This window comes from Pristiophorus japonicus, chromosome 15, assembly GCF_044704955.1.
Source record: "Pristiophorus japonicus isolate sPriJap1 chromosome 15, sPriJap1.hap1, whole genome shotgun sequence".
NCBI classification, from domain to species: domain Eukaryota; kingdom Metazoa; phylum Chordata; class Chondrichthyes; family Pristiophoridae; genus Pristiophorus; species Pristiophorus japonicus.
In genome coordinates, this window is record NC_091991.1 from 33,468,907 (window position 1) to 33,486,864 (window position 17,958).

At 40.8% G+C, this 17,958-nt stretch overlaps 2 protein-coding genes across 2 annotated transcripts in view; one reads left to right on the forward strand and one right to left on the reverse strand.

Annotated features, from left to right (window-relative positions):
• helb (helicase (DNA) B) overlaps positions 1-6,412 on the forward strand; it is a 65,650-nt gene extending 59,238 nt beyond the window's left edge. Inside the window, exon 13 of the mRNA XM_070900295.1 lies at positions 5,329-6,412. Within this exon, the coding sequence (XP_070756396.1) occupies positions 5,329-5,439 (111 nt within the window). The 3' untranslated portion in view covers positions 5,440-6,412. The remainder of the gene's footprint in view (positions 1-5,328) is intronic.
• grip1 (glutamate receptor interacting protein 1) overlaps positions 5,862-17,958 on the reverse strand; it is a 528,142-nt gene continuing 516,045 nt past the window's right edge. The window contains exons 20-25 of the mRNA XM_070900296.1: positions 11,801-11,954; positions 9,275-9,386; positions 9,076-9,144; positions 8,490-8,726; positions 7,959-8,105; positions 5,862-7,838 (exon numbers count right to left, since the gene is read on the reverse strand). Coding sequence (XP_070756397.1) covers positions 7,599-7,838; positions 7,959-8,105; positions 8,490-8,726; positions 9,076-9,144; positions 9,275-9,386; positions 11,801-11,954 — 959 coding nt within the window. The 3' untranslated portion in view covers positions 5,862-7,598. The remainder of the gene's footprint in view (positions 7,839-7,958; positions 8,106-8,489; positions 8,727-9,075; positions 9,145-9,274; positions 9,387-11,800; positions 11,955-17,958) is intronic.

A 17,958-nucleotide genomic window follows, 5' to 3' on the forward strand; every position in this document is an offset into this window, starting at 1 on the left:
ACCTGGAGTACTGCGTGCAGTTTTGGTCACCTTACTTAAGGAAGGATATACTAGCTTTGGAGGGGGTACAGAGACGATTCACTAGGCTGATTCCGGAGATGAGGGGGTTACCTTATGATGATAGATTGAGTAGACTGGGTCTTTACTCGGAGTTCAGAAGGATGAGGGGTGATCTTATAGAAACATTTAAAATAATGAAAGGGATAGACAAGATAGAGGCGGAGAGGTTGTTTCCACTGGTCGGGGAGACTAGAACTAGGGGGCACAGCCTCAAAATATGGGGGAGCCAATTTAAAACCGAGTTGAGAAGGAATTTCTTCTCCCAGAGGGTTGTGAATCTGTGGAATTCTCTGCCCAAGGAAGCAGTTGAGGCCAGCTCATTGAATGTATTCAAATCACAGATAGATTTTTAACCAATTATGGAATTAAGGGTTACGGGGAGCGGCCAGGTAAGTGGAGCTGAGTCCACGGCCAGATCAGCCATGATTTTGTTGAATGGCGGAGCAGGCTCGATGGGCTAGATGGCCTACTCCTGTTCCTAATTCTTATGTTCTTATCTACACAGAGCTAGTAACATCCGACCTTTGATCTAACTTCTGAGCAATTGTAATTTACATAGGATATATGCACAAACAGGCCATTCAGCCCAACCAGTCCATGACGGCATTTATGCTCCACTCGAGCCTCCTCCTATCTTTCCTCATCTAAATCTATTTGCATAACCCCCTATTCCCTTATCCCTCATGCTTGTCTAACCTCCCCTTAAATGCATCTATACTACAGGTGCAGCGTCCCAAATCCGAAACCCTCGGCACCGAAGCCGTTCTGGATTCCGTGTCTTTCTGGACTTTGGAACGTCTTTCTGAGGTCACGAATCCAGAAACACCTGAGCCCCGGTTCAGGTATTTCCGGATTTTGGAATGTCAAAGGTGAGGGCGCCGGCCCAGTCGATGAGGTCGTCAGGCGGGGCCCCACCGAGGAGGAGCTGGTCGGGCGGCCCCGTCAAGGAGGTGATGTTTGGGCGAGGCGGCCCTGAGGTAAGGGTGGCGAGGTGAGGGGTGGCGAGGCCTGAGGTCGGGCAGTGGCGAGGCCCGAGATTGGGCAGCGGTGGTGAGGCGATGCCCGAGGTTGGGCAGAGCCGAGGGGCGGTGAGGCGAGGCCCGAGGTTGGGCAGCAACGGTGAGGTGAGGTCAGGCAGCGGCGGGACCTCGGTTGGCGGGTCCGGATTCCGGAACAAATTTATGGATTCCGGACAACCCTGCCACCAATCGGTCCAGATTCCGGAACTCTGGATTTTGGACGCTGCACCTGTATTCACTTCAACAACTCCCTGTGGTAGCGAATTCCACATTCTATGATATTGTACGGCGAAGCAGGCTCGAGGAGCCGAATGACCTACTCGTGCTCCTAATTCTTATGTTCTTCTTCTCACCACTTTGGGTAAAAAAAAGTCTTCTGAATTCCCTGTTGGCTTTGTTGTGATCTTATATTGATGGCCTCTGGTTATGCTCTTCACCACAAGTGGAAATATTATCTCTGTTTCCACTGTATCAAAACCTTTCATAATTTTAAAGACCTTTATAGGTCACTGAGCCGCCTTTTTTTTCAAAAGAGAGACTCCGTGGTATCATAATATGGTGACCAGAACTATACACAGTACTGTGTGGTCTAACCAAGGTTCGATACAGGTTTAGCATAACTTCCCTACTTTTCAATTCTCTACCTCTTTAAAAAAAAAAATAAACCTTGGTGCTTGTTTTTTTTTTAATGGCCTTGCTAGTCTGTGTCGCAACTTTTAGCAATTTGTGTATTTGTACTCTGATATCCCTTTGTTCCTCTATCCCACGGCCACGTAGACTCGCACACTCCAATAAGTGACCTCTCTCCTCTTCCTACCAGAATGTAATACCGCACATTTATCTGTGTTGAACTTCATTTGGCAATTATAAGAACATAAGAAATAGGAACAGGAGTAGGTCATACGGCCCATGAGCCTGCTCCGCCATTCAATAAGATCATGGCTCATGGACTCGGCTCCACTTCCCTGCCCACTCCCCATAACCCTTTATTCCCTTATTATTTAAGAAACTGTCTATTTCTGTCCTAAATTTATTCAATGTCCCAGCTTCCACAGCTCTCTGAGGCAGCAAATTCCACAGATTTACAAACCTGAAGAAATTTCTCATCTGTTTTAAATGGGCAGCCCCTTATTCTAAGATGATGCCCTCTAGTTCTAGTCTCCCCCTTCAGTGGCCATTATATGCCCATTCTGCATGTTTATTAATGTCCTCCTGTTATTTGGTGCAGTCCTCCTCAGTGCTGACTATCACACTCAATTTGGTGCCATCAACAAATTTAGAAATTGTGTTTTTGATTCCAAAGTCTAAATCATTAATATAAATTATGAACAACAGTGGTCCCAGCACTGATCCTTGTGGGTCACCACCACCCACCTGCCACTGTGAATAGCTACCCTTTTACTCCTGCTTTCTGTCTTTAAGCCAACTAGCTATCCATTCTGCTATTTGTCCCCTGATGCCGCACTCTCTGACCTTCTTCATCAGTCTGTTATGGGGTGCCTTATCAAAGGCCTTTTGAATAGATAAATTACATCTGCTGCATTACCATTGTCTGCTCTCTCTCTTATTACCTCTTCAAAACATTCAGTGAGTTTGGTCAAGCAAGACTATCCTTTTTGAAATCTATGCTGACTATTCATTAGTATATTTTTGGTTTCTAGGTATTCTATTTTCTCCTTTAGTAGGGATTCCATTGTTTTTCCTACCATGGTCTATAATTCCCTGGATGTGCTCTATCCCCTAGTCCTTTGGCATTGCGCCTTTTTCTAATGAATTATTACATATGTGTAGTGTAGTAATTATTGAATAAGTGTAGTTTCCCACATTACAATCGTGATTACACTCCAAAAGTACGTAATTGGCTGTAAAGTACTTTGAAATGTCTGGTGGTGGAGAAAGGTGCTATATAAATGTCTTTCTTTTAGTAAAGTCTTTGCTATCTCTTCCCTAGATTCTTTTAAAATGCATGGTGCAATCCATCCAGACCAGGGCTTTGTTATCCTCTTTGAATTTGATTAGTTTATTTAATATATCCCCTCTCTTTTTATTTTAAATGTAATTCTCTCATTACAAATTTCATCATCCGATGTCATGTCCACCTGTTCTATCTCCCTGGTAAATACTGAAGCAAAGTAATTATTTAATATTTCTGCCATCTCTCTATTGTTATCTGTGATATTAATCTATCTCTCCCTTAATTTGCCCTATTCCCATCCCAACCTTTTTTTATTGATGTGCCTGTAAAATATTTTATTATTTTGTTTTATGTTGATTTAATTTTAGTTCCTCTTTGCCTTTCTAATTGTTTTTTGACTTCTCTCCTAATATGTTCATATTCTCCCTTACCATGCAGTTCCCTGCTGTCTATGTACTTATTGTATGCCTTTTTCCTTGCGCTCAATTATATGGCTTTATTCATCCATGGAGTCTCTAGTGTTTAGTTTATTCTTTCCTTTTAGCAGAATATATAATTCCTGCATTTTGTTGAACACCATTTTAAATGTTTCCCATTGCTGCTCTACATTGTTTTTTTGCCAATATTGTTGCCAATTTTATTTTCCCAAGTTCTCTTCTCAGCCCCTCAAAATCAGCTTTTCTCCAAACTATTACCCTGGTTTTTGTCATACTTATATGCCCTTCTCAAACATCATAAAGCATATTATATTATGGTCATTATTGCCTAGTTCTGCTACTTTTACTTCTCTTATCTGCTCTGGTTCATTCTCCATTACTAGATCCAATAGTGAATCCTCCCCTGTTGGGCTTTTTACATACTGGGTTAGAAAGAAGTCCTGAACACATTGTAGGAACTCCATTCCCTTATTCCCTTTACCTACCGCTTTTGTCCAATTAATATCAGGCTAGTTGAAATCTCCCATAATTATGTTTATTACTAATTTCCCTAATTTGTCTGCATAGTTCTTCCTCCACCTCTTTCCACTATTGTGCCGTCTGTAGACAACACCTATTTGTGTGATTGAGCCTTTATTATCTTTTATCTTTATCCATATGGATTCTATTTTTGTCTTGCTGATAGCTGTCACTTTTTTTTCTGCTGCCATTATGTTATCCCCAATAAATACAGCTACTCCATCTCCCATTTTCCCACTATCTTTTCTAAATATGATTTACCCTGCAATGTTTAATTCCCAGTCGTTATTTTTCTATAGCCATGTCTCAGTGATCCCTACTATGTTGGTTCCTCCCAACGCATGATTGCCTCCAGCTTCTGTTTTATTACGGACACTGTACATTGCTGTTTAACTCATTTTTAATAGGATTTCCTCTCTCTTTGTTTAACCATCTTTTTAGAATCCTGTTCAATAACTCTCTATTCCCTTGCCATCAATGTCCTCCCTTACTTTATTCTTCCATATGCTCTCTTTTCCTGTTACGTTGAGGCATTCTCCATATTGTTGCACTTTTAGTCCTACCTTCAGGACTGGCGAGGGCAATCATTTGATGAAGCCATGGCTGATCTGTTGATATATGCACAGAAGAGAAAATCCTATTTTTTGGTTTATGCTGAAAATGTTTAATGGCGCAGCAATAATCTTATCCAGGCATTTCTTATTTAAAAGGCGAGAAGGTAAATTTTACACTCGCGCACACTTAGCCAGAAGCTCCTATCAGGCAATCATGAGCATGCTACCCGTGATTTTCTGCCCATTCATTTTAATGGATAGAAAATCATAGCACATATTGGGGGTTTGCACAACTACAGCCTATCAGAAAATTTGCCCAAGGAGTCAAATCTGTTTTTGTTTCCTTCCCCCATCTCTCCCTAAATTGAAAGGTGATCTTCCTCTAACTAGTGAAGTATACCTTCGCTTTTCTTTCCTCCCTCTGACTTCCACCAATTTTCTTTTCTCACAACTCCTTGCTGCTGTATGATTCCATTGGCACTGATGCCTCCCCTAAGTAATTGAGCATTGGCAGCCTATTTAACCATAAGGGGCACGAGTGCCAAGCCAAATCCTAATGATGACTATTGAACTTTAGGGTGAGTAGAATTCTTGATCGGTACCATCAGTGACACAGAAAAAGCTCGAATGATTAGAGTCAATGAAGAACGGCAAAGTTAGTTTCAATGCAAATAGCTGGGATTTTTTTAATTGCAGCATCATGTGCTGGCTGGTGTCCACTGAATGCTTGGAAACGTGACAAGATTTATTTTATGGATAGGTACTTACAAATTCCCCACAGTGATCTATTGATTTAGTTTGTAAAATTTTATTTTGTTTTGTAGGTATCCTTGATGGAATCACCTTTTATCTGCACTAAGTTTAATCAGCTGACACTTGACTGCTCAGCCCCAAGAGGAAACATGGTAAAGCAGCTATTTAAAGAAGAAAAGTGAATGAGATAACACACACAAGACGCTAAAATAAAGTGCAGTAAGTTAAATGAGCAGCATAAATTCGCGGAGGAGGTTTTATGGCCTCAATGAAGTTGAAAGTTCCGACTATAATGTTTTAAAACTGGCTCCAAGATTGCAATTTGCACCAATCACTACATGTTACTCAGTACAGATTAGTCGGTGTAGCTCAGATTCTCTTAATTAATGGTTGTTTTTTAAAAAAAAATAATTATTTCCTTAAAATGGGAATTGCCTTCTGCAAATAAGATTTTACCTCCATCTCGTACATTACAGCTTATTTATGTCGAAGAGAAGGTTTCTAAAGATTGTATTTTTTTTATATAATGCATTTGAATTTTAAGTACAGATGCAGTCTTAAAACAAAACTACTGCAGTCAGGTGCATGTTTTTACCTGGTTTTATTTCATCTTGTATATCCCATACAAATTAGCAGTGAAGATTCCCAAAACCTTAGAGGACGATAAATATCATGCTACCAAAGTAGGAAATTTGTACAAAAATACTTTACAGCTTATAATACTTGTTTGTTACAAATAAAAATACATTGTCCAAAGGACATAGGTATGACGGATTTGATTCAAGTTTATCTCGATTGTAGCTGTCTGTGTTGCTGGCAGTGCTTTGATATGAATCACATCTTTAGGCTGGAAAACTTAACATAATGGGTGTGTTCTTCAGTGGTTGTAAGTTAAGAGTCAAAGCAGGGGACAGATGTTCCTGTAATATTTGTTTTAAATACCGGGGTAGGTTTTATCTTTTACCATTGGACGGAAAACTGGTGATAGCAGATCGGTTGTTCATTATACACCCTGCCTGTTTTTTCTCTCCCCTAACCACCCATTCTACATTCTGGCCAATATTCCTTTCCACAAAGTCAATCTGCGACCATCAGCTTTTGTCTGGGGGTGGAAGTTAAAATCTATCCCCGTATGTTTTGATTCAGTAGAGTGAGGCACAACCAACAATAATACTAACATATTTAACCAGCCTTAAAATTCATATACATCAAAGTAGAATTCAAATTTCAGTTATACTGATTTACAAAGTCAATCTTTTACAAATACAAATGTGTTCATTAACTATTTACCAGCCCCAATGATGGACCATAAAATGTAGAAGACACTATACACAAATGAGCAGGTTTAGGATTACCTATTTAAAAACTGATTCATATTTAAGACTAAGTAATCCAAATGGCAGGTACATATCACGAGTTACAGTCCTTGTGGCAATATCAGAATCTCCATGGTAAAAGATGAGGCTATAAAATCCTGGCAGAGAGAAGGTCACCTGTGGCTAATTGTTTTGTGTTGGGGATGACATTTTATTTTCCCTTCAATTAGGGTTCTCCCATAGCAAGTCAGTGCTTTTTAAAATCAAGACTAAATCTTAACCATAGTTCTAACATTTTGCAGTTTGTAAAAGCAGGGAATCCTCAATGTTCAAGCCAGATTACTGTAGTTTTAAGCATTACTGGAAATAAGAGCCAAGAATTGCTTCACACGGCCTTCACTGCTTCCCAGCGAACACCCTCTTAAAGGCAGAATAGGAAAATAACTTTTTGGCCCAAAACCAGTTCACAGAATACTGGCCGAATATATTAATTGTGCAGTTTTAATCTTTTCATTAAAACATATCGACTTATTAGGGGTAAACACTCAAGTGTGCTGCAGTAATAGTTTAGCCATTGCTTTTTTGAATATAATTGAGATTCTCAATTTAATTAAAATGGTTCACTTTACATTTTTTCTTATTGCCCAGTAACCAGCTGGCAGCATCATAAATAGCTCATCATAAAAAATTAGTTTTTCTAGAATTGGGACAGTAATCGTCAGAAAAAATAACAACTCTTGGCATAATGAGTACAGATTTCGTTTCATGGCTGTGCCCTGCATAGACTGGCTTAATTATGTTTCACAGTTTGTTAGATCTGTCAACAACTTTTTTTGTCATTTGCAGTGTGGGGGGGCTTATCAAAAAGTTAAGGTTTCTGCTCATTTATGAAATCTGTGTGCTTGGAACCTGTAAGAGACATGAATAACTGAAAAGGTGGGGTTTCCACAAATGAACATTATTAAAGTGAGTTAGCACCATTGAAAATCCACAACGCCTCAGTCTATTGGACTGAATACCTTGCACTACAATGTGTTTGTATTTTCCTGTATCTCTGTACTACCAAGTCTTCCTTTCTGCTGCCTGAAGATGTGAGCTTCATCCTGCTCATTCCATTCTCCTGCTTGTGATGTCTGATCTACAGCGAGCACCTCCTGAAAGGCCAGTGGGTTTCTGCTGATGACCAGTTCAAGTTTATTGCCAGAATCTGCAATTAGAGGCACCACCAGGCAGCAGTCAAAGTCTCTGGTACGAATGTGATTTACCTATTGCAAGGAAACAAAGTCAACACCAATCCTTTTAGTCTCTACTTTCAAGAACTATGTACAGCGCTAAGTTTTTTTGAGTGCTTTATATAGGCTAAGAAAGTGTTGAACTTGGTATACCTGTAACAACCTGTCATAGGGCTTGACACCACCAAGAGCAGCTGGTCCATTTGGGCGAATGTTGTTGACATACACACCTTTCTCCAACAGGCCATCTGAAACACTGAATCCAAAATCTTCAATATCTGAATCTTTGTATAGTGTTACCTGCGGAAGATTTCAAGAAGATATTAAATTAATGAATAGCATAACTTTCCAACTTAGCATAGAATCAACTATCTTGTTTGAATAGAGGAATGCCTGCTGGTTTCTGCAGTGTTCGATTAAAACAGCTCTCGTGGATGAGGAAGATATCCAATGGTACAGTCTAATTATGTGCTGCCTCGGGCCCATCCGATTTGACTAATCAGGCCTTTGTGATTGAAACTAAATTACAATCTACTTTTCAACTCTATCTTTACAAGTGAGGAAAAACAATAGAGTTTTGCTAGACTAATCACTTTATGGAAATGGTCAAACTGATAATGGAACAAATCTGAATTGAGAGACAGAAACATGACTAGAATAAATATATCTTATGGAGTGTGAAACCTTGTGCAACTCCACTGGTGTTGGTGACATGATTTCTTTCATTTCTTGCTTGATTTTTCTGATAGCAAACAACTTTGATCTCCCGCCATCTGACGGCAAAGTATTGCTGCGGGAAGCCTGGCTGTAATGTGCCCTGACAGCATTTCTCTCTTGGAAACTTGATTGCCTTCCCAGTGGCCTATGTGCCAGGCTGTTTTCATGATTCAGACTCAGTGTGCTCCCAGACATGATTGTTGCCTGTTGAATTAAATAACAAAGCTGTAAAGTTCAGATCCAACAAAATAAAATAAAACGGCAACTCTGTATTAGTGACGGTGCAGAACAGTTAGGAAAATTGTGAAATACAGTGTTATGTTCACACATAGATGAGTTGGTTCAGAATATTAGTTCAGCAGAATAAAGTCTGTTTTAAACATTATTTTAACTAATAACGTATGTGTTAGTAGAGATTAGAAAGCGACATTTATCTAGTGTTAAGTACTAAACTGTTAACTTTAGTGAGTTTTAGGCAGAAGTCTTGCATGTATTAGAAACTGTACAATCTGAAAAATTAATGCTTCACACCAACATTAAACACTCAAAGTACCAATAGAGCCAAGTTTTTCAAATTCAGTTGGTTTTGGTTGCCTGTGTTCTTTATAGAGGAGCTAGGTTCCTGTAATTATTAAGTAAGACCATATGATATAGGCTAAAGAACTATAGATGAGTGCGAAAAAGTGACTCATTCAATATTGCTGTTCTGAAATAATAACAGCCTATGTCTGCAAAGAGTGAAGACTTCATACCTCCAATTCTCTCAGGATTCCTGATTGACCACAGGTTTCTAAATCTTCTAGAGCCTGGGACCAAAAATTTTCTTCCTGATCTGCTTCTAACCCGTCATGACCACCTACATAACTGAAATTTGTTCAAAGAAAAGGGTACATACATTATTAAAAATCTTATGCAGAGTACACTCCGCTGTCCAAAAATCTTTACTTAAAATGTAAAGAGAAATTACATTTTAATTTGCTATATCAACTGTTATTATGTAGTTGCAGGCGCTGGGGAGTCGGATGACTTTCGCCATCTTGTATATAAAAAAACATCTCTGACTTTGGGTAATGCCATTGAAATTATACATATTATAGCCATTATCCACAAGTTAATACATTACCTTGTAAACTGTTAAAATTAGGAACCCTATACTTGTTATGTGTAAATATTAGGATTGTTTTCATCATGTAACATGTTATTTACTTATGGACGATGTGGCTTGGAGTCAAGAGCAGAGGGTTGAAATTCTGGCCCCTGGGAGAAGGTTAGAATATGTATCATTGGATCAGGGGCCACCATTTGAGGTATAACCCAGTTCTACTAGGTTTCCATCACTATTGGGATGAAAATTCTGACCCAGGGTTGAATGGGTGCTTCTTTGTCCTGAGAGATTGGGACATGGAAATTCAGGACCACCAGCTCCCCCTTCAAAAGCAATTTGGGAGAATGGGACTTTACCACATAGTATGAAGCATGGAGGCAAATAGTTTAAAATATCGCTATATGTCCTTGCTGCTTAAATGCACCAAATAGTTGGGTACTCAGGCATTCAAACCAGGAAAGTCTCGGATTCAATCCCCACGCTTCAGCTGGCCAACGCGGGGACACTACGGGCTAGAATTCCCCCAGTCTAACGCACGTTTTAACGTGATTTATTCAGGTTAAAAGTGCTTTTTTGTTAAAATGAAGTGCACAAAATTCCCCAAACCTTAAGAATGATGTTTTGAAAATATCAACACAAAGCAGATCGCCCTGGTGCAATGCAAAAAAAACCCGCAACGCCTAAGTTTGGCCATTCGGCGAACCCATTCTCGTGTGGGGGAAAAAAAAACACCAGCAAAGCAGGCGTTGCAGCCTCAAACGTCGGTAAGTAAGAAGACCTGCAAAAAAAGTTAAGTTAGTTTTTATTTTTTAATGCTTTTGCAGCAATTACTTAGTTAAGGGTCTTGTAAATGTTTTGTGATTTTTGTTTTTTGCAATTTTATTTTTTGTTTTCTTCCCTTCCAGGGCCTGTATTTTTGGCATTGATAGGCCTCGGGCTAAAGTTGGCAATATCGTGGTTTTTAATGTGAATCGTCGGACAACACCGTTTTCTTTTTAAGGACAGGTGTATTTTGTGGCCAAATTTACCCCCTTAAACAATGGTGCAATTTTTATTATTATTTCTTCACTAAAATGACGTTATTTATCAAATAACAACAGGTGGCAACATTTCTAGCCCCATAGGTCAGCCTCAGAGTCCAAGGCCCCGATATTGGTGGCCTTACCGCCGACTGCCACTGAGTGTTGCTGCCGTTTCCCCTCTCTCCCAGTTTTCACTTGGGCTGGAGCGGACGGGAGGGGAGCACCGCCGGGAACCGCCCGCTGTCATCTTCTGGCGGCCAAGTCGCGTAAGTGGCCTCCCGCCTGCCAAGATGCCCGATTGGTTCGGGCAGGAGTCGGTTGCACCAGGGGGAAAGACTGCTGCGTGGAGGCTGTTCTTACCCCCATGGTAGGTATGAAGACATGAAAGAAAAATTAGTGAATATCTTTAAAAATGTTTTTTTTTTACAGCAACTTACCTGGATGGGGTCCCCTGAAGGTGTTCCGATGTTTTTTTACTTTTCAGCGTTCCCACCCCCCACTTTTCCTGGGCCCGACTCCATCCTCGGCGGCACTTGGGTGGCAAGCTCATTTGCCGCCGAGATTGAGAGCTCCTGCCTGCTGCCGCCCAGATTGACTGCGTATGCTGCTATTTTGCCGCCGGGCAGTACGGTCACCTCTTTGAGGAATCTTTCAGGCAAAGTACCATCTTGGTGGTCCTTTGGGCGGCAAATGGGCGGACCTTGCAGCTCATGAAAACCAGTGCCCAAGATGAGGAGGTATGAAATGAACAGGGCTTTGCTCCTGATTGCTGTCCACTAACCCCTGCTGGAACTGTGTATTTGTGGAACTACATCCATGTTCTAATTTGCTGGTTTCAGAAAATGAGTGCGTGAAGAAATCAGAAAAATATGAGCAAGAGAAAACAAAAACAAAATAAAACACTCCTATGCATTCTAACAGTACACAATCTTCTTTACAATGTAAAAGATCAATACTAAGCTCATATTGATTCACAACGGTCATTCTCTGACGTATTGGAACGTAAGCAAACTTAACAGCTGTTCCTGTTCATTATTGAAGTTGTTATTTACACAGATGAAATCTTTTCAACCTAAAAGGCTAACCATAGTACAGGGAAAAATGCCTATTTCAGCTGCTGTTCCTACTGAAAAATGAATTGTACAACTCACCCACTAGTGGTGGGCCTATCCCATTCATCGTCACTCAATGTTACGTCATGATAAGGGTTATTACGTTGCCTGCTGGAAGGCGCAAAACTTAGTTTAGCACTTCTCCATTCATGTGCATGAAGACTATAGCCAGATGCTTGATATCCAGAAGGACCTAAGGAGGGAAATAATAATAGGAGATTCAAGGCTAAGATTTCAGAAACAATCTAGCATTGTTTAACAAAAGATTCAAGGACAGATGAAACACTTGGCAGACCCTGTGAATGCAAAAGTGAAGGGATTTGAGAAACACAATCAGACAGTAATTATGAGGGACCATTCAATCTTAATGTTTCACAGACAGAAAATGGTACTTAACAAAAATGCACAAATATATCAAAGTTCCTTATGAGTTGATGTAAATGTTCTTTGGATTAATAAACTGCTTCCACTCCAGCAAATATTGTAGTCCAGACTATGCTATAATAACTTAATGTAATCACACTGATGACTTGCCAACCATAGAAATAAACAGTTGCTATGTCACAATCATTTAGATTTTACAGCATTAACCCATCTCTTTACAAAATCAAAACTTTGATTCCCAAATTATAGCATATGATGGCCAGATGACTTAATACGTTGCTGTGAAATACAATCTCAATAGCAGTGGTAGATCACATACAATTTAGTCATAAGTTATCCAGCAAGCTTTACTTAATAAAAATAATATTTTATAGTGAGGCAGAATATCCTGTGTCATCTTTTGGTTAGTGGAGTACAAACCATGTGGAGACATCACAAGTTATTAGTATGCACTATGCATAAGTCTGAACTTTGACATCCCCATTTGTAAATTTAAGAGTAATGTCTAGTATTCGTTTAGTAGCAATCAAAATTATAAGCAGTTCATTATACAGAGAACAGATTTTGCAGTCAAGACTTATCCACAAGGCAAGAAATTTTGAAATGTCTATACTGACAGGAAAGTACTGAAGGAAATACAATAACCTTCAGGGTGGGATGTTTAATCAATCAAAACACATTACATGTTTCAAGCAGATATAATTCCAGATAAGTTAGTCTAGTCTATATTAATAACGACAGATCCCTGAAAATGAGAGGATTACTATTAAGTGAGGTCACATTTTTTTGACGAATGGCTCTCTAATGGAATGTTTGATATTTAAATGAGCTTTCCAGCTGCCATAATTTATTTGGGGGAGAGGGAAGAAATGTGAAAATGCTTTTGAATATTAATACTGATAAATTATTTAAATAAAGGTTAATTATCTCGTCCAGCCAGTCTTTGCTATAATGCTGGAGATGAGATTAAAGTCTGTTACCTATGACAAATAGGCAGCTATTAAATTGATGACAGATTACCATGTCCTTGTAATTCCAGGAATACATCTAGATGTATCAGAAGTTATTCATTATATAAATTATGCAAGATATTGCTAATGTTCAAAAATGATTTTCATATGTGTTACATTTTTAGAACTACGGAAATATTTCAAGCAGCAGCACAAATACATTGAAAATGCGTACCTAGGTGTTAAAAGTTCAGTTCGGTGACGAGTACAACCGGAAATTTCTATCCCGCACCAAATGCTACTTGCCTGTCCTTGCTGACCTACATTGGCTTCTAGTCCTCGAGTGCCCCCAATTAAAATTCTCCTCATTGTGTTTAAATTCCTCCACTCACCTCACTCCATCTCTAACCACCTCGAGCATTGGAACTCCTACTCCCCAAACTCTGCATACCTCTGACTCTTGTGCATCCCCCCTCGCTTTCGTTCTACCATTGGCAATGGTTCCGTCAGCTGCTTAGGCCCCCTCTCTGGAATTTTATTCCTGAAACTGTCCACCCATCTCTCCTTTACGATCCTTCTTAAGATCCATTTCTTTGACCAAATATTTGGTCACCTCTCCTAATATCTCCTTTTGGTTCGACATCCATTTTTTCCTTCTGACCGAGTGAAGCACCTTGGTTGTTTTTCAACGTTAAAGGCGCTATATAAATGCAAGTTGTTGTAGTTATGAAGCTTTGAACTGCCATTGGCCAACTGGCTGCATCTTCTGCATACCCACAGCATCTTTTTTATTGCATTAGACAGGAGTTACACCATGGCAGCAGACTATTTCACCCACCCAGTCAGTCTTGGTGTTAATCCTTCATAGCAGTAGTCCTAATCCAATGTATCCACTCTCTTCCCATATCCCTTTATTCCCCTTTCCTCAACCATGTATCTAACCTTTTCTGAAATGTTGGTATTGTCTTTGGTTCAATCATTAACTCTGGCTCACAACCCTTTGTGTAAAAAAAGGTTTCTCCTCTCTGTTGTAAATCTCTTGCATGTAATCCAATATTTTTGACCTCAGTTTCAGTCACTACAACCGCACAAAACAGCCTGTTTTTAAACACACTGTCCCAGACCTTCATAATTTATCAAATCATTCCCATAATCTCCGCTGTTACAATGAAATAGCACCAATTTTTAAGTCTTTCTTTGTATTTGTGTTTCCTCGTATTAGGCAGCATCCTAGTGAATGTTGCTGTACCTTCACCATTGCCTTAACATCCTTCCTGGAGTTTGGAGCCCAAAACTACATACAGTACACTAACCGTGGACTCACTAGATAGATTCATTATTACATCGCAACTTTTATATTCTATACCTATTGCTATAAAACCCAATATTCAACGTTTTATTTATGTGCTTAACTATGATACTGTTTTGTAAAACTGAACCTCCAAATCCCTCAGTTCTTCCGTAACACCCAGCTTTGTCCCAAAGTATTACAGGTTGAACCTTCATTATCCAACCCCCTCGGGACCTGGCCTGTGCCGGATGAGGGGAGGTCACCTGAGGTGTGTGTGTGGCGGGGGGTGGGAGGAAGAAGAGGGGAGAGAGAGGTGAGGAGGTCGTCTGAGGTCCGGGGGGGGGGTCCGAGCGAGCCCTGAAGTGTCGGCAGGCCCTGAGCAGGCAGGAGAACGCAGCCCTCCCCCCTCTCCCCCCTCTTCCCCCCCCCCCCCCCCCCCAGAGGGAGCGCTGTGGGGAGGAGTGGCCGGCCTGAGGACTGTGACTACAGGAGTTCCAGCAGGGCGACGAGGAGAAAGATTATATTGGTGAGTAGGATTTTGACTGGCCGCGTTCTGCGCATGCGCCACCCGGTGGCTGAGAATGATGCCGGACGAGGGGTGGCGCTGGATAAGGGAGTCCCGGATAAGGGAGGTTCAACATGTATTACCTTTTTTTAATCAAAATGTACCACTTCACATTTGTTGACTTCGAATTCCATCTGCCACTTTTTTGGCCATTCTACTATCTTATCAATATCTCCTTAGAGTTTCCTTTAGTCCTCTGAATTATCTACCATGGCTCCCATTTTTGTATCGTTTGCAAATTTGGACATCAGTCCCTCTCGTCCCATATCCAAATCTTTGATGTGAACAAAATCTCTCCTAAAACAGAACCCTATTGGACACTGTTACCCCCTCCCAACCTCTTTGAGAAAATGCCTTCGACTCCCTCTATTCTGTTCCCTCCCTTCCAACCAGGTTTAATCCAATGTGCTACTTAATTGAGCTAAAATACAAGTGGATAATGCCTGAATTGTTTAAATTCCAACTTGTGGCGATTGGCAATTCACGGGGTATCTCTTGCTACAAGTTGCTGGTCAATTTGCGCAATAATTACAACATGCGTCATTCAAATGCTGCTGTTCTTTTCAGCAAAATCTGTCCCAATATTTACCCTACATGTTCCGCATCATATCTTTTAAAAGAGTTCCACTTATCCTCTGCTGAAATGTTGTTGAATAATCTCCCCCAATCCACTAGCTTAAGTTGTGCTGTCATTTATTTGAATTTAGTCCTTTTAAAATTATATATCCAACTCTTGGATTTGGGTATTTCTGAATCCCAGATCATATTGAACTTGATTCTGTTGTTGCTGTCCTCAAGAGTGTCCCAACCTCTTTCCCATACATTGTCTGGATTATTTATGAACACCAGGTCAAGATGAGCACTGCCTTTTGTGGCTTTCTTGATGTATAGTTTCATGAAGTTGTCAAAGTTACCAATGAAACCAGTTATATTTTCCAAATTTATATTTGGTTCAGCGAAGTCACCCATTAAAGTAAATTTCTTGTTCTCACAAACCTTCCCTACCTTTTCATAGGAGAAAACTCTTGCTATTTTCATCGAATTGTACAGCACAAAAGGCCACTCAGCCAATTGCGCCTGTGCCAGCTCTTTGAAAGAGCGATCCAGTAAGTCCCTCTCCCCTGCTCTTTTCCCAAAGCTCTGCAAATTTTCTTAAGTATATATACAATTCCCTTTTGAAAGTTACTGAATCTGCTTCCGACAATACATTACAGATCTCAACTCGCTGTATAAAAAATAAATCATCTTCCCCTGGCTTTTTTGCCAATTTTTAAAACTGTGTCCCCTCTGGCTACCGTGACCCTACCTACTCTATCAAAACCCCTTATACTTTTGAACACCTTTTATTAAACCTCTCCTTAACCTTGTCTGCTCTAAAGAGAAGAATCCTAGCACCTCTAGTTTTTCCACATAACTGAAGTCTCTCGTCCCTGGTATCATTCAGGTAAATCTCATCTATATCCTCTCCAAGGTCTCGACATCCTTGCTAAAGTGTGGCGTTCTACTCTAGCTGACGCTAACCAGTGATTTATAAAGGTTTAGCATAATTTCCATGCTTTTGCATTCTTATGTGGCTGATTTTCAGCACCCCACTCCCGCCGACATTCCTCCTGAAGATCCGCCCAGTGTCACTTTCGGGGTGGGTGGGAGGGGAGAGCTGCCGGGAACCACCCACTGACATCAGCGGATGGCCGAATGACGCAACTGACCTCCCGCCCGCCGAGCTCCCGGATTCCTGCGGGCAGGACTCGGCGGCAGAGTAGGGGCGGACCGCTGGCCGGAGGCTGGTCTGCCCCCGACGGTGAGTATGAAGAACCTGAAAAAAAGATACGTGAACATTTTAATACTTTTTTTCAACAGCGACTTACCTGTATGGTGTCCCCTGAAGGCCTTCGGATACTTTAAAACATTTTTTGCTGTTGATTTTTTTTTTTTCCAGGTCTTCGACCCTCCGTGGGCCCGACTCCATCCTCGTGGCACTTGGGACGGCAAACGCCTCTGCCGCCGAGAATACGACCTCCCTCCCGCTGCCGCCCAGATTGGCAGCGTACATCTTCCATTTGCCACCCGCCGACCTTCGAGGGAACATTCTTGCTGAATATCCCGCCTAAAGTACCATCCGGTACCTCGGTGGTACTTGGGCAGGCGGAGGCCTTGCTGAAAATCAGCCCCATACCTCTCTTTATAAAACCATGGATGCCATATGCTTTTTTTAAAAAAAAAACAAGCTTTATCAACTTATTCTGGCACCTTCCAAAGATTTGTGTTTGTGAACCCCTCGGCTTCTGTTCCTGCGCCCCCTGTAACAGTAGACCATTTGGTTTGTATGGCCTCTCATTTTTCCTACATGTTATCACACATGCTTCTCCAATCTTTCAGGAGGAAGACTGTTGACACTTCAGTGAGACTAGGCCAGAACTAAACATTAAGCTGTTTTATTTCTCTGACAGCAAGTGAACAAACGGAGCAATCGATATGGTTGGAATTCAAATCTTTGCAACTTGCCTTCAAACAGTAATACAAAATAATGAATGTGCTATGCTTCCCACAATAGTGGTTCATCTTTAAACAAAATAACTTCAAACAGTCCTCCTGCATCTTAACCCTAAGTCTAGATAAAAGCCTGTTCCAGCAGCTTTCTGTTTAAACAACTTGCAGTTATATATTTTGACCTGGTAGTCTGCAATGTGCACTCTTGGGGTTAGCTTTGTTTTTATCACATTAAAATGTCTAATCAGAGTGTGGAGTGGCCTATAAAGGCCCAAAGTCTGAGCAGGAGCGGCAGTTCGAGCAGTGCGAGTCTGGGGTGCATGGAGCGGCCTATAAAGGCCAGCTTGTGCAGCTGCTGTGGGGACAGAAGGCAAAAAAGTAGTAGAAAGAAATCGAAAGGTGACGTCACAGCCAAGGGGATAAGTGATTGGTAAGTAGTTTTTCTTTTTCTTTTCTATTTCAGTAAGTAACCTTCAGCATTGTTGTTGCCAAATTAAGTTAATCTCTGGGTTAAGTC